Below are 16818 nucleotides of genomic sequence, written 5' to 3' on the forward strand. Positions count from 1 at the left end.
CAGGGGAATACTACAAAAAATAATGCAGGAACGCTATTTAAATTCAGAAGAATACTATAGAGATACTGCAGAATATTTATACCATTGAAATCTTATTACCATTGAAAGTTATTATAGGTCAAAAATACATACTATAGAGACTCCTATAATCATTCTATAGTATTGTCATGGCAAAATAATATATCATAGCATACTATAATATTTTGTTTTTCCCATTCATATTGTAACGACCCTGGGTTTATAAGCGCGGAAATCGACTCTGCTATGTACTATGAATAGCACACATACATAATCCATGTCTCAAGGCTTTAAAAATCCTTCTTTAACCTGTCTCCTCCCCTTCATCTACATTATTTGAAGTGACATTAATAAGGGATCATAGCTTTCACCTGGATAGTCTGTCGTGGGAAAAGGTGTTCCTAATGTTTTGTACACTCACTCAGTGTCGTTTACATGTTGTCAACAATCTAGGCCAACCCCCGTCAGTTTTGTTGCTTAACAAACAACCCGTCTGTTGGAGAAGCAGTTTCTGCCTATACTCATATTGTACTCTTTGATAAAACCATCAACAACCTTCTCTGTTGACCGTCAGAGATCACGTGATAGACACAAAAGCGTCACATACATTAGCCAAATTAATCAAAGGCCAACAGCACCAAGCTAACTGTCCCATCCGAAATCGTGGGGGTAAGTGTGGACGTAAGATTTTTGAAAATATTCTAAATTTACTCATCCATGTCAAAACACAGACATCAATTCAAAGATCTGAATACAGAATGATAATTATTGTATTGACACTCGTGCCTCGTCCTAAACAACGTTTGCAATTATGTTATTTAGTTAGCTAACGTTGTATAGCTTGTTAGCATAGTCAGAGAATACGTTCGTTCACGGTGGCTAACGTTAGCATATCGACTTGTTCCGCTCGAGCTGAGATTTATCAGTGCATCATGGTCATGCATGGTTGTAAATGCAACAGTTTTGTTTTGGTACATTGTCGTAAAAATAAGTTGTTAGGTACTGGACCAAGTGTGACGCCTCGTGAAAAAGTGCTGTAGTTCGCTAAATATAGGGGGTAGGCGGTTTGACTGGACTTATTGCATATGTAACTATAGCACGCTATAACTGCAGCAAAACGGTGTATACAGTTGGACCACTTCCATAAGGCAACAGTAGTCAGGTTTCTATTGGCCCAGGTTTATTCGACAAAAATGTCGCAAATAAAATCATTGCAACTTGTAATGGAAACGATAGATATAATGGCCGTTTTTTTTAAAGCTCAACAACATTTCTATTCGTATGACCGGTGCGTTTTTCTTTAATAGAAATTTCCGTATTTGGAGGGGGGGGCTGGTCCAGACTCAAGGTGTCATAAATATTGATTGGTTTCCTTAAATGAACTGTAACTCAGTAAAATCGTTGCGCTTATATTTTTGTTCTGTATATTTTCTACGCAAACGTTCGAATTGTTGCTCCAAAAAAGTCCAGATGATGTGTTGACGGAGATGGCAGCATCCCGACTAGTTTACGAAACTCTCCACTATTTTGTTTGTTTATGTACTATTTTTAAAAACTATTTAGCTCAGAAATGGTTTTATGTCATTACATACACCTGGGAATAACTATTGGATATAAAGAGCGGCGGTACCTCACCAGAACTTCCCTGAAGCGAATCCTTTGGTTTCTTTCCCCAGGGCAATTTAATTTATTCCAGAGTAGGGTTGCACATTTTGGGGAATATTCAGAGGTGGAAACTTTCCGTGGAAATATATGGGAATTAACGGAAATGTATGCAAATTAATATTAATACCATTTTTAATGTAGATTTTTTTGCATTGGATATATTTACCATATCATATGGAGACAGAAACATAAACATTTTAACTTATCATAAGTAGACATAATTGCAAATTATTAAATCCTTCCAATAGAAATGTAAAAAAATAAAAAATAGTTACGAATTGAACTGTAATTCAATTATTTGACTCTCCCGAAAACGTTTTCAGCATAAAATGATAGTCTAGAAATTAAAGCTTTGGTTGTCTTCCTCTGGCTTACATACCTTCTCCCTGGACCTCCTCAATGTCCACCTCTTCAACATCAGACTCTGAGGCCTCATCTTCACTGTCACTTTCCAACCTTGTTGATGATGGCTCGCTGTCAGGCTCAAAAAGCCTCAAAAGTTGCCTGGATGGCCACCAATTTTTCAACCCTTGTATTGGTCAGTGGGCAATGCAGTATGGATTTCTTCTCATACATCTGCACGCAGAGTCTGAACATCAGACAGGATGGCATTTTCTCCCTCAATTTGCGCAATGGCTACTGCTATAGGTTTCAGGAGATTCAGGCTGCTTACCACTCTTTCCAAAAATACATCATCCAGGAGGATCCTCTTGATGGTGCTGTCCATATCGGCAGACTGTGATATGGCCATTTCTTGGAGAGACTCCTTCCCCTCCAGGAGACAGGAGAGATGGTGACATCAACACCACCACAACAGGGGTTGCTGGGCAGCTTCAATGTGGTGCTCTTATTCTTCTCACTTTGCTTGGTGAGGTAGATTGCTGTTATAACTGGATGACCCTTCACATACCTAACCAATTCCTTGGCTCTCTTGTAGAGTGCATCCATTGTTTTCAGTGCCATGATGTCCTTGAGGAGCAGATTCAATGCACAAGCAGCACAGCCAATGGGTGAGATGTGAGGGTAGGACTCCTCCACTTTAGACCAAGCAGCCTTCATGTTCGCAGCATTGTCTGTCACCAGTGCCAAAACCTTCTGTGGTCCAAGGTCATTGATTGCCTTCAGCTCATCTGCGGTGTGTTTGTTGTCCCTTGTGTCTCTGCTCTTGTAGAATACTGATTCAGGAGTGGAGATGATGTAGTTAATTATTCCTTGCCTCGAACATTCGACAACCCATCAGAGCTGATTTCAATACAGTCTGCTTTCTCTCGGATTTACTTGACCTTCACTTGAACTCTGTTGAACTCTGCATCCAGCAAACGAGTAGATAAAGCATGTCTGGTTAGAGGGGTGTATGCTGGGCGAAGAACATTCAGAAATCCCTTCCAATACACACTGCTTGTGAGCATCAGAGGTGAACCAGTTGCATACAAAGCTCGAGCAAAACGTGAATCAGCATTTCCCTGACTATGTTCCTCCATTGAGTCAAAAACACTTCTGATTCCAGGAGGACCATGAGCTGTTGCAAATCGATAAGGTGTCTGATTCACCATTTTCACCTCGAATAGAAGTAGAGGGACTTTTGTCAGAGATTGCTTGTTGTGAGCGCCAAGTGAACTTTATGCACTTGGCCAGATGATTCTGCATTTTTGTTGCATTCTTCACATATGATTTGGCACAGTATTTGCAAATGTACACTGCTTTTCATTCTACATCAGCTGCAGAGAAATGTTGCTCTACATCAGATAGTGATTTTCCTGTAAAGATTAGAAAACCCAAATACAATTCCATGTACAGATAAATAGTTAAGCAGTTAGACTAAACAACTCCTTTGTAAGATAAATGTTTTTAAATGAAACAGGTGAAGTAACACTCCTCATTTAGCTGGCTCAATCAAGCTAAAACCCACATGGTAGCAAAAACTAACTAGCAAATCAAAGTTTATTTGTCATGTGCGCCGAGTACAACAGGTTTACTACTGAAATGCTTACTCACAGGCTCTAATCAATAGTGCACAAAAAGGTATTAGGTGAACAATAGGTAAGTAAAGAATTAAAACAACAGTAAAAAGACAGGCTATATACAGTAGCGAGGCTACATACAGACACATACAGAAATTGTTAACAAGTTAGAAATGATTTAAACACACTTTGATGTCTACTATTTACTACTTAACAAAAAATCATGTATATCATATAAAATATATTCACCCCACCCAGTATGGTAATCAAAACTTACCCGAAAGCATGTAGCCCTTCGCTCAGACAGCGTAGGGCTCAATAGCATCTCATTAGTGTGCAAGATCTTGAGAATCAGCTGTACATGTGATGGAAGAATGCACTGTGCATTCAGAGGGTTGCAATTCCATTGAATTGGGGATACTTTAAATTAACCCAAATATGCCCCAAGACCTAGAATTGCCTTATGTGTATCCCACAAAAAAATATTCATTGTTATAAGCTAACTTTTTTGATGAATTTAAGCCCGAGAATTTTGTTTAACTTCCCATTGGAAAATTTCTGGAAAAAATCCAACCTGTAGCAACCTTTTCCATAGGCTGACCCAAAACAATGCCGGCGGAGGACAACTACTCAAGGCTGTCTTCTGGTCTGACCACCGTTCCCAAGTATTTTACTCGTTAACAACACCTCTTCGCCAATCCTTAACACTGGGGACCTACAAGGGTGCGTGCTCAGCCCCCTCCTGTACTCCCTGTTCACTCATGACACTCCTCCAACTCAATCATCAAGTTTGCAGACGACACAACAGTAGTAGGCTTGATTACCAACAATGATGAGACAGCCTACAGGGAGGAGGTGCGGGCTCTGGGAGTGTGGTGCCAGGAAAGTAAGGAGATGATCATGGAAACAGTAGAGGGAGCACCCCTTATCCACATCGGTGGGACCGCAGTGGGGAAGGTGGAAAGCTTCAAGTTCCTCGCCGTACATATCACTGATAAACGGAAATGGTCCACTCACACAGACAGTGTGGTGAAGACTCTTCAACCTCAGGAGGCTAAAGAATTTTGTCTTAACACCTAAAACCCTCAAACTTTTACAGATGCACAATTGAGGGCATCCTGTTGGGCTGTATCACTGCCTGGTATGGCAACTGTACCGCCCACAACAGTAAAGCTCTCCAGAGGGTGGTGCTGTCTGCGGAACGCATTACCGGGGGAAAACTTTCCGCCCTCCTGGACACCTACATCACCCGATCCCATAGGAAGGCTAAAAAGATCATCAAGAACATCAACCACCTGAGCCACTGCCTGTTTATCCCGCTATCATCCTGAAGGCGAGGTCAGTACAGGTGCATCAAAGCTGGGACCGAGAGACTGAAAAACAGTTTCTATCTTAAGGCTATCAGACTGCTAAACAGCCATCACTAGCACATCTGAGGTGGCTGCCTATAGACATAGATTAGGAATCAATGGCCACTTTTAGGAATGGATCACTAGCCACTTTAATAATGTCTCCGTATCTTGCATTACTCATCTCATGTGTATAAACTGTACTCTATACTATTCTATGGTATCTTAGTCACTTTAATTGTGTGTAAATATTGCATCACCCATCTAATATGTAAACCCGGCAAAAAAAAGAAACGTCCACTCACTGTCAACTGCGTTTATTTTCAGAAAACTCAACATGTGTAAATATGTGTATGAACTTAACAATATTCAACAACTGAGACATAAACTGAACAAGTTCCACAGACATGTGACTAACAGAAATGGTATAATGTGTCCCTGAACAAAGGGTGGAGGGTCAAAATCAAAAGTAACAATCAGTATCTGGTGTGGCCACCAGCTGCATTAAGTACTGCAGCACATCTCCTCCTCATGGACTGCACCAGATTTGCCAGTTCTTGCTGTGTGGTGTAACCCCACTCTTCCACCAAGGCACCTGCAAGTTCCCAGACATTATTGGGGGGAATGGCCCCAGCCCCCACCCCCCGATCCAACAGGTCCCAGATGTGCTCATGGGATTGACATCCGGGCTCTTCGCTGGCCATGGCAGAACACTGACATTCCTGTCTTGCAGGAAATCACACACAGAACGAGCAGTGTGGCTGGTGGCATTTTCATGCTGGGGGGTCATGTCAGGATGAGCCTGCAGGAAGGGTACCACATGAGGGAGGATGTCTTCCCTGTAACGCACAGCGTTGAGATTGCCTGATTGCCTGCAGGCCTCGGTGTAACGCTCATTCCTTCGACGATAAATGCGAATCCGACCATCACCCCTGTTTAGACAAAACTGTGACTCATCAGTGAAGAGCACTGCTGTCCGGTCCAGCGACAGTGGGTTTGTGCGCGTAGGCAACGTTGTTGCCGGTGAGGACCTGCCTTACAACAGGCCTACAAGCCCTCAGTCCAGCCTCTCTCAGCCTATTGCGGACAGTCTGAGCACTGATGGAGGGAATGTGTATTCCTGGTGTAGCTCAGGCAGTTGTTGTTGCCGTCCTGTACGTGTCCCGCAGGTATGATGTTCAGATGTACCTATCCTGTGCAGGTGTTGTTACACGTGGTCTGCCACTGGGAGAACGATCAGCTGTCTGTCCTGTCTCCCTGTAGCGCTGTCTTAAGCGTCTCACAGTATGGACATTGCAATTTATTGTCCTGGCCACATCTGCAGTCCTCATGCCTCCTTGCAGCATGCCTAAGGCATGTTCACACAGATGAGTAGGGAGCTTTCTTTTGGTTTTTTTTCAGAGTCAGTAGAAAGGCCTCTTTAGTGTCCTAAGTTTTCCTAACTGTGACCTTAATTGCCTACCGTCTGTAAGCTTTTAGTGTCTTAACGAACGTTCCACAGGTGCATGTTCATTAATTGTTTATGGTTCATTGAACAAGCACTTGAAACAGTGATTAAACCCTTAACAATGAAGATATATGACGTTATTTTGATTTTTCTGAATTATCTTTGAAAGACAGGGTCCTGAAATGAGGCTGTTACTTTTTTGCTGAGTTTATATACTGTATTCTATACTATGCCACCATCTTAGTACAATGCCGCTCTGACATATATGTAAATATATTCTTAATCATTCCTTACTTAGATTTACGTGTATTTTGGATATATGTTGTGAAAATGTTAGATATTACTTCAAATCAAATTTCAAATCAAATTGATTTATATAGCCCTTCTTACATCAGCTGATATCTCAAAGTGCTGTACAGAAACCCAGTCTAAAACCCCAAACAGCAAGCAATGCAGGTGTAGAAGCACGGTGCAGTAATACTTGTTAGTTGAGCTAGAAGCACAAGCATTTCGCTACACCCGCAATAACATCTGCTAAACACGTATGCAACCAATACATTTGATTTGAACTTTAGCTTGGTGTCTAACATTAGCTAGGTTAGGGGTTTAAGTTTAGGAGTTAGGTTAAAGGTTTAGGGGAAGGGTTAGCTAGTATGCAAAATAGTTGCAAAGTAGCTAAGACGTAAGTGTTCGCGTGTTTGAATCTCATCACCATTTTAACAAACTTTGGTTGCTAGACATTCGCATTATGTACCTACCTATCCACCCCGACCAACCACCCTCCTATCATATTTGCCTTAAGTAACTTTCTGTCTTATGTAACCATGCCCAAATGTAACATATCATACTAATTTGAGTGTCCTGGATGTATGTTTACAATGTTACGCCTAGTCTGAGACCAGGCTGGTTTTTCAGCCTCTCTCTCTCCACCGTGTCTCAAACAAAACACATTGAAATGGCTTTCCTAGTGCCAAGACAGTCATGTCAACCAAGTGTCAATAACTGAATAACATGTGAATTACTCAAGTAGTTAACACTAATAGGACATGGTTGTCTGTCTGTTGCCACTTTTGGCAGGTATTGTTGTGACGCCACATCACACCAGCAGCACCCTTTGTGGCTTCTAATATTGATGATTTGATGCTGTCTTTTGAGCAGCACTGTAAAGGGTGAGACACAAACACTGCCAATTGTTGACCTGTTCTTCTTCTCCTCTTGTTATTCCAGTGTTTAATCACCAACTCATAGAACAGACCGCTATGGCAGAACCAGATGTACAATTTAAGGTGAATCTTTGACGATTTACAAGTAGCCCATTATTGTAAATAAGAATTTCAACTGACTAAAATAAAATTCAGGTGTCATTTGGAATTGTTCCATCGTCTAGCACTAACCAGTAGTACATTGGTGTTTAGTTGCTATTACCTTTAACAAATGTGTTTAATTAATTACTGTCCGTGTTTCAGCTAGTGTTGTGTGGAGATGGAGGCACAGGAAAAACCACCTTCGTGAAGAGGCATTTAACGGGAGAGTTTGAGAAGAAATACGTTGGTGAGTTCCTTAGAATCCAGACAGTCCTCTCTCCCTCTTCTCTCTCTCTCTCAGCTTTACATACCTCTTATTTGCCGTCTTCTGCTTCTTCTCCTTCATAACCCCACCATACCTTCAATCAATAATCAGACTTAATTCTCTCTAGAGGGAAATTGAGTTTGCAGGCAAGGGTAGCATGATGAACAAAATATGCTATCCATACAAGAGTTGAAACCCTTCTACATCCCTGAACCATGGCTGACCTGCCCTTCGCTCCCCCTCCTCTTTCCCCTGTAGCGACTCTGGGAGTAGAGGTGCACCCCTTGGTCTTCCACACCACTCGAGGGACCATCAAGTACAACGTCTGGGACACAGCCGGCCAGGAGAAGTTTGGGGGGCTCAGAGATGGCTACTACATACAGGGTACGTCACATTTGTGTGGGTCACATGTCTGTTTATTGTAGTACATACAGAGTAGGTCACATCCTGACCTCAGATCTCTACACAATCTTACCCTCTGGTGCAAAATGACTCGGATGATTACGGGCACCACACATTTAATGATTATCTGAAACACTCAATCACTCTCCCCCTTCTACTTTTCTGTACCCTACCTCTCTCCAGCCCAGTGTGCGATCATCATGTTCGACGTGACATCTCGCGTCACCTACAAGAACGTGCCCAACTGGCACCGTGACCTTGTGCGTGTCTGCGAGAACATACCCATAGTCCTGTGCGGCAACAAGGTGGACATCAAGGACAGGAAGGTCAAAGCCAAGAGCATCGTGTTCCACCGCAAGAAGAACCTTCAGGTAACCGTTGCAGCCCAACGCACACACTTTTAGAAAGTGTTTTGTAACTGCCAACGACCACACCTGTCTGTACAAGTCTATATTCCTCAGCTGGAGTGTTGTGTGTCTGCAGTGTTTCTCCTTTCCTGGTTCACATATTTTTAGATTCGTGTGTGTATATACACTGCTCAAAAAAATAAAGAGAACACTTAAACAACACAATGTAACTCCAAGTCAATCACACTTCTGTGAAATCAAACTGTCCACTTAGGAAGCAACACTGATTAACAATACATTTCACATGCTGTTGTGCAAATGGAATAGACAACAGGTGGAAATTATAGGCAATTAGCAAGACACCCCCAATAAAGGAGTGGTTCTGCTGATGTTTTGGTCACTTTTGAATGCTGGCGGTGCTTTCACTCTAGTGGTAGCATGAGACGGAGTCTACAACCCACACAAGTGGCTCAGGTAGTGCAGCTCATCCAGGATGGCACATCGATGCGAGCTGTGGCAGGAAGGTTTGCTGTGTCTGTCAGCGTAGTGTCCAGAGCATGGAGGTGCTATCAGGAGACAGGCCAGTACATCAGGAGATGTGGAGGAGGCCGCAGGAGGGAAACAAACCCAGCAGCAGGACCACTACATCCGCCTTTGCGCAAGGAGGAGCAGGAGGAGCACTGCCAGAGCCCTGCAAAATGACCTCCAGCCGGCCACAAATGTGCATGTGTCTGCTCAAACGGTCAGAAACAGACTCCATGAGGGTGGTATGAGGGCCCGACGTCCACAGGTGGGGGTTGTGTTTACAGCCCAACACCGTGCAGGACGTTTGGCATTTGCCAGAGAACACCAAGATTGGCAAATTCGCCACTGGCTCCCTGTGCTCTTCACAGATGAAACAGGTTCACATTGAGCACATGTGACAGATGTGACAGAGTCTGGAGACGCCGTGGAGAACGTTCTGCTGCCTGCAACATCCTCCAGCATGACCGGTTTGGCGGTGGGTCAGTCATGGTGTGGGGTGGCATTTCTTTGGGGGGCCGCACAGCCCTCCATGTGCTCGCCAGAGGTAGCCTGACTGCCATTAGGTACCGAGATGAGATCCTCAGACCCCTTGTGAGACCATATGCTGGTGCGGTTGGCCCTGGGTTCCTCCTAATGCAAGACAATGCTAGACCTCATGTGGCTGGATTGTGTCAGCAGTTCCTGCAAGAGGAAGGCATTGATGCTATGGACTGGCCCGCCCGTTCCCCAGACCTGAATCCAATTGAGCACATCTGGGACATCATGTCTCGCTCCATCCACCAACGCCACGTTGCACCACAGACTGTCCAGGAGTTGGCAGATGCTTTAGTTCAGGTCTGGGAGGAGATCCCTCAGGAGACCATCCGCCACCTCATCAGGAGCATGCCCAGGCGTTGTAGGGAAGTCCTACAGGCACGTGGAGGCCACACACACTACTGAGCCTCATTTTTACTTGTTTTAAGGACATTACATCAAAGTTGGATCAGCCTGTAGTGTGGTTTTCCACTTTAATTTTGAGTGTGACTCCAAATCCAGACCTCCAGGGGTTGATAAATTTGATTTCCATTGACAATTTTTGTGTGATTTTGTTGTCAGCACATTCAACTATGTAAAGAAAAAAGTATTTAATAAGAATATTTCATTCATTCAGATCTAGGATGTGTTATTTTAGTGTTCCCTTTATTTTTTTGAGCAATATATATATACTACACACACACACACAGTGGGGAGAACAAGTATTTGATACAATGCCGATTTTGCAGGTTTTCCTACTTACAAAGCATGTAGAGGTCTGTAATTTTTATCATAGGTACACTTCAACTGTGAGAGACGGAATCGAAAACAGAAAATCACATGATTTTTAAGTAATTCATCTTTCATATATATTGAGAGAGATATGACTATACCTAATCAAGACTCTCTCCACCTCCTCATCAGTACTACGACATTTCAGCCAAGAGTAACTACAACTTTGAGAAGCCCTTCCTGTGGCTGGCCAGGAAGCTGGTAGGAGACCCCAACTTGGAGTTTGTGGAGATGCCTGCCCTCGCCCCCCCGGAGGTTGTCATGGACGCCTCCCTGGCCGCGCAGTACGAGAACGACCTTAAAGTGAGTACACACACGCATGCTGAAAGTGTACACAAACACACATGCAGGGGACCCGTATGCAGAACACACACAAATGCAGAAGTACAGATAAATAGTTAAGCAGTTAGACTAAACAACTCCTTTGTAAGATAAATGTTTTTAAATGAAACGGGTGAAAATGTATGGAAACAGGTGAATTAACACTCCTCAGTTAGCTGGCTCAATCAAGCTAAAACCCACATGGTAGCAAAAACTAACTAGCAAATCAAAGTTTATTTGTCACGTGCGCCGAGTACAACCGGTTTACTACTGAAATGCTTACTCACAGGCTCCAATAGTGCAAAAAAAGGTATTAGGTGAACAATAGGTAAGTAAAGAATTAAAACAACAGTAAAAAGACAGGCTATATACAGTAGCGACGCTACATACAGACACTTGCAGAAATTGTTAACAAGTTAGAAATGATTTAAACACTTTGATGTAGGCTACTATTTACTACTTAACAAAAAATCATGTATATCATATAAAATATATTCACCCCACCCAGTATGGTAATCAAAACTTACCCGAAAGCATGTAGCCCTTGGCTCAGACAGCGTAGGGCTCAATAGCATCTCATTAGGGTGCAAGATCTTGAGAATCAGCTGTACATGTGATGGAAGAATGCACTGTGCATTCAGAGGGTTGCAATTCCATTGAATGTCTGTCAGCGTAGTGTCCAGAGCATGGAGGTGCTATCAGGAGACAGGCCAGAAGTCGCACACGCCGTACACACACAGGCTGGGTCAGTGTTTAATGTGTTCTTTTTTGAAATTGTATTTATTTACATCAGGAACTTGCATACTAGTATTTAGTTTTATAGGTGACAAAAATAATGAATACACAATTTTTATTCACACCTCCAGGTGGCCGCAGAAACAGCGCTCCCAGATGAAGACGATGACCTTTAACCTGTGACCTCTCTCTGGCCTCTTCAGTGTTCTGGGGGTGTGGCCTATTGCTGACCTTGACCTTTAATTGTACAAGCCCCCCCCAATGTTTTTTTTTTTGTGTGTTTCAAACTGAAAATGTGTCTCTGGTAGCGTGAAGATTTTAGTAGAGACAAACAGGAGTAGAATTTCACACTGGTCACAGTAGGCGTTACACACACACACACACACACACATACAAAAGAAAGACTTTGTTCACTCGCTGTACGATACTGACTAAGGGTGATATGAAATCACACTAAATAAAAAGTATTTGACTATAAACTATTTGCTGTATCAATTCATGTGAACAAAAGGGCGCGTGACTGGAATTTAGCAAAAAGCACGTTTCACTTCCTTGTGGGACTACCTGACTGATTGTTTGACAGCATTTTATTCTTCAGAGGTGCCTGTGGTGTGGTTGACCAGGATTGACAATGTACTGGTTCCACAACAAAGTTGTATAGTAAATACCTTAATACATATTTGTGTACAATAATCCATTTGTACTATTTGTAATATACAGTGCCTTCAAATTATTCATACCTTTTGACTTATTCCACATTCTGTGTTGCAGCCTGAATTCAAAATGGATTTTAAATCCTTTTTTTAATTTCTTACCCATCTACACACAATACCCTGTAATGACAAAGTGAAAACATGTTTTTACATAAGTATTCAAACCCCTGAGTCAATACACCTTAGAATCACCTTTGGCAGCGATTACATAAATACAATATTTGCACATTTTATTATTTTTTGAATTCTTCAAGCTCTGTCAAGTTGGCTGTTGATCATTGCTAGACAGCCATGTTCAAGTCTTGACATCGATTTATTTAGTGGATTTAAGTCAACAATAAAGCTAGGCCACTCATGAACATTCAATGCCGTCTTGGTAAGAAACCTGTGTGTATGTTTGGGCTTGTGTTTTAGGTTATTGTCCGGCTGAAAGGTGAATTTGTCTCCCAATGTCTGGTGGAAAGCAGACTGAACCCGGTTTTCCTCTGGGATTTTGACTGTGCTTAGGTCTATTCCGTTTCTTTTTATCCTCCAAAACACTCCCTATTCCTTGCTGATAACAATGCTTGAAAATATGAAGGGTGGTACTAAGTGATGTTGTGTTGGATTTGACCCAAACGTAACACTTTCTATTTAGGACATGAAGTTCATTTCTTTGCCACATTTTTTTCCATTTTTACTTCAGGGCCTTTTGCATGTTTTGGAATATTTTATTCTGTGCAGGCTTCCTTCTTTCCACTCTGTCATTTTAGGTTAGTATTGTGGAATAACTACAATGTTATTGAAACATCCATTAAACTGTTTTAAAGTCACCATTGGCCTCATGGTGTATCCCTGAACGGTTTCCTTCCTCTCCGGGAACTGAGTTAGGAAGGACGCCTGTATCTTTGTAGTGACTGGGTGTATTAATTACATTTTGGCTGGTGTGTTAATAACTTCACCACAGGAGGTTTGGTGGAACCTTAAATGGGGAGGACGTGCTCGTGGTAATGGTCGGAGCGGAATAGGGGGAATGGTATCAAATGCATCAAGCACATGGTTGCCATTTACTGTAGTTTTTGTTTTATCATCTTTGACCTAGAAGTTGAGGCTTTCTTCTTCAGGAAACCTACTGGAGAAATAAGAGCTAAGAGCTAATTTTCAATAACCTGTAGGGAACACAATATTTGTTATATACTTAACAACCCAAATAGCATGTAGGTTCTGGAATGTAGGTTTCTCACTTATGGGTGGACAAAAATGTGAAATGGGTGAGGGAAATGGGCAGGTTATATGAAAATAAGATAGTGTAGTATTTACTATAGTTTAAAAAAGTGTAGTGTTTTTGCAGACTGGAGTGTTTTGAGGAAACTACTGTACTATTTACTACAATTTGTTTTTTTTTGTGTGGATAATACTGTAGTATTTACTATAATATTCTACAGTATACTACAACATTCTATAGTAAGTACTACACATGCTCGAGGGATGCAACAGTGTGTATGTAGTATAGTATTCTACTGTTTACTATGGATTCTATAATAAGTACTGTAATATTATATATCGTAAACTGTAGTTTTTTTTTCATGTGGGTGGGAAACCAGCCCTGTGAGTATATGGACGGAGCCTTTCTCATATCTGTCCTTTTAATCTCTCCCTTGTTCTTTTAGAACCTAAACGGGTCTCTGCGAAGGTCAAGGCCTTTCTCCCATGTCCTGGCCATTCTACCTGGTATAAACTGGGTGTCACGACTTCCGCCAAAGTCGGTCCCTCTCCTTGCTCGGGCGGCGTTCGGCGGTCGACATTGCCGGTCTTCTAGCCATTGCCGCTCCACTTTTCATTGTTCATTTGTTTTGTCTTGTTTTCCCACACACCTGGTTCACATTCCCTCATCAGACTAAATGTATATTACCCTCTGTTTCCCCCATGTCTGTGTGTGGAATTGTTCTTTGTGTAGGGTGTTTGCGCTACAGGCTGGCTTGCGCGAGGTTTGTTTCTAACCTAGTTTTGTTTGTTTTGTTTAATCTGGTTCAATGTTACCGTGGTTGTGCTTTGTGCTGCCTCGCCTGTGCCTTTGGGCCAGGGTGTATATTAAAGTTATCCTGTTATCACCCATCTCTGCTCTCCTGCGCCTGGCTTCCCGGCAACCAGTTTCTCATCCCGTTACACTGGGGTCCAAATGTGTTAAGCACTTCAAGGAAGAATTGGACTTTACATCCGCTGAGGTAAATTCAGACTTCTCTAAGGTTTTAGTCTACAGACCCAGTTACTTAACCTTTATTTAGGCAAGAGAGTCCCATTGATACCAATGTCTCACTATATACTGTAGTATACCTCTGTATCTCTACATGATATGCAGAATTACCAAAATTACCACCATAACTAACTCAAAGCAGCATGCTGTACAATTATTGTTGATGGAGATTCTTTATTGAGTCTGCTTTTTAGTCCAGGACTAGGCTTAATGTGTATCCAGGAACCCAAACCCATAGTGTTCATCATTCAATTTGACCAACTAGATAAAAACCAGGTGGACAACAGTGTTCATGCCCCCCAACGCCTTCTGTCCTTATGCTTGATCTCTGTCTCTTTCATTATCTCTCTCTCTCTCTCTCTCTCTCTCTCTCTCTCTCTCTCTCTCCTCTCTCTCTCCTGTCTCCTGTCTCTGTTTCTCTCTCTCTCACAGCCTCACCGCTACCTCTGGACTGATGGGTCCAGCATGGACTACTTTACCTGGCTTCAGAAGCCCAAGCAACCATCCGGTGATGGACAGTGCATGGAAATAATCTGGCAGAGGAAGCAAGAGACGGCAGGGATAATGAGAGGGGGTGATGGATGAAAGGGAGGGAGCAGGGGGCAAGGGGAAGAGGGGACATGAAATGTTTTGAAATTACATTTTACATTTTAGTCATTTAGAAGACGCTCTTATCCAGAGCGACTTACAGGAGCAATTAGGTTTAAATGCCTTGATCAAGGGCACATCAACAGATTTTTCACTTAGTCAGCTCTGGGTTTAAAACCAACTCTCTTAACCTCAGCTACCATCTGCACCAAATCCAGTATGCTGATCTATTCAGAATTGTGTTAACTACTGTGGAAAAGGGAGTGGGAGGTTTTTGATTTGAAGTATGACAAATCTCACAAGTTTTGTGTTATAACTCAGCGACCATGTGGTTAGAGTGACTGTCCTGAACTTGAAAGGTTGGAGGTTCAATCCCAGGTCGAGTCATACCAAAAGGGGCCAGATTCCTCTCTGCTTGACACTCAGCATTAAAGAGAAGGATTCGGGGTAAGGCCCTGCGATAGACTAGTGTCCAGGCGGTGTACTTGTATTAAACAATACATCAAAAGCCTCATGGTACAGAAACAGTAGATAGGTTCATGCCATTCTGGCTTGGACAAGGCTGCTTAGCTAATTATATAGCTCAAAAAGGGACTAATAATGAATAAAAATAACTTTTTTGTTTTATCTACATCTCAGTCCAAGGGGGATGGAATGGCAAGTCGTGCAGCCAAACCAATTACTTTCTCTGTGCCTTGAAACCTGAGGAAAGAGAGGAACTGAATGGAGGAGAAGAAGAGGGGATGGTGGAAAAGGGGAGTGGGAGGTTTATCATTTAAAGTAGGTGACAGATATAGTATATACTACCTGTCAGATATGCTTTGCATTACAGCTTTCTCAGACATCACGACCCCAGGACCCTGTAAAATGTTAGAGAAAACCCACTGCTCAAAGACTGTGGTGGAAAAAGGACCCAATTTTCATACTTGAGTAAAAGTAAAGATACTGTGAAAGAAAATGACTAGAGTAAAAGTGAAAGTCACCCAGTGAAATTCTACTTGAGTAAAAGTCTAAAAGTATTTGGTTTTAAATGTACTTAAGATTCAAAAGTATAAATAATTTATAATGTCTTATATTAAGCAACATGATTTTCAGACAACATGATTTTCTTTTTTTCTTTTTTCTTTAAGGATAGCCATGGGCACAGTTCAACATTTCAACATGTGTGTTTAGTGAGTCTGCCAGACCAGAGGCAGTAGGGATGACCAGGGATGTTCTCTTGATAAGTGTGTGAATTAGACACTTTTCCTGTCCTACTAAGCATTCAAAATGTAAGGAGTATTTCTGGGTGTCGGGGAAAATGAAAGGAGTAAAAAGTACATTATTTTCTTAATAGTAAAGTAAAGTACAGATCCCCCAGAAAACGACATAAGTAGTACTTTACACCACTGCATTTGAGAATCCAATCTAGGCCTATTGTCAGAAAACAGTGTAACCTAATCTATTTTCAGGGGGAATGGTGTTGATGAAATGCTGCTTCACTTGTTTGTACTATGAAACACTGTGCATTGCTTGACTAGCAAATAAAAAAGGAATACAACAATATCTTCATGAATCAATAATCATTGCATGACTTTCTTTTGTTGACCTGACCTTATTTAGCAACCAGATGGGGACAAGGGGTCAAGACATAACAATAC

At 42.1% G+C, this 16818-nt stretch overlaps 1 protein-coding gene across 2 annotated transcripts; it reads left to right on the forward strand.

Annotated features, from left to right (window-relative positions):
* The first annotated feature begins 431 nt into the window (after positions 1-431).
* Positions 432-13169, forward strand: LOC118362978 (GTP-binding nuclear protein Ran-like). Of its 2 annotated transcripts, none has more exons than XM_052486644.1 (7): positions 432-699; positions 7668-7726; positions 7907-7991; positions 8268-8393; positions 8595-8782; positions 10721-10891; positions 11776-13169. In XM_052486644.1, exons 2-7 carry the CDS (start codon positions 7700-7702, stop codon positions 11818-11820), a joined length of 642 nt encoding a protein of 213 aa, XP_052342604.1. In that variant the 5' UTR covers positions 432-699; positions 7668-7699; the 3' UTR covers positions 11821-13169. The 2 variants fall into 2 exon arrangements, with proteins under 2 accessions (XP_052342604.1, XP_052342603.1); XM_052486643.1 differs by having other exon boundaries at positions 437-687.
* Positions 13170-16818: the final 3649 nt, after the last annotated feature.

The sequence above is a fragment of the Oncorhynchus keta genome, chromosome 29, assembly GCF_023373465.1.
Source record: "Oncorhynchus keta strain PuntledgeMale-10-30-2019 chromosome 29, Oket_V2, whole genome shotgun sequence".
Taxonomy (NCBI): Eukaryota; Metazoa; Chordata; class Actinopteri; order Salmoniformes; family Salmonidae; genus Oncorhynchus; species Oncorhynchus keta.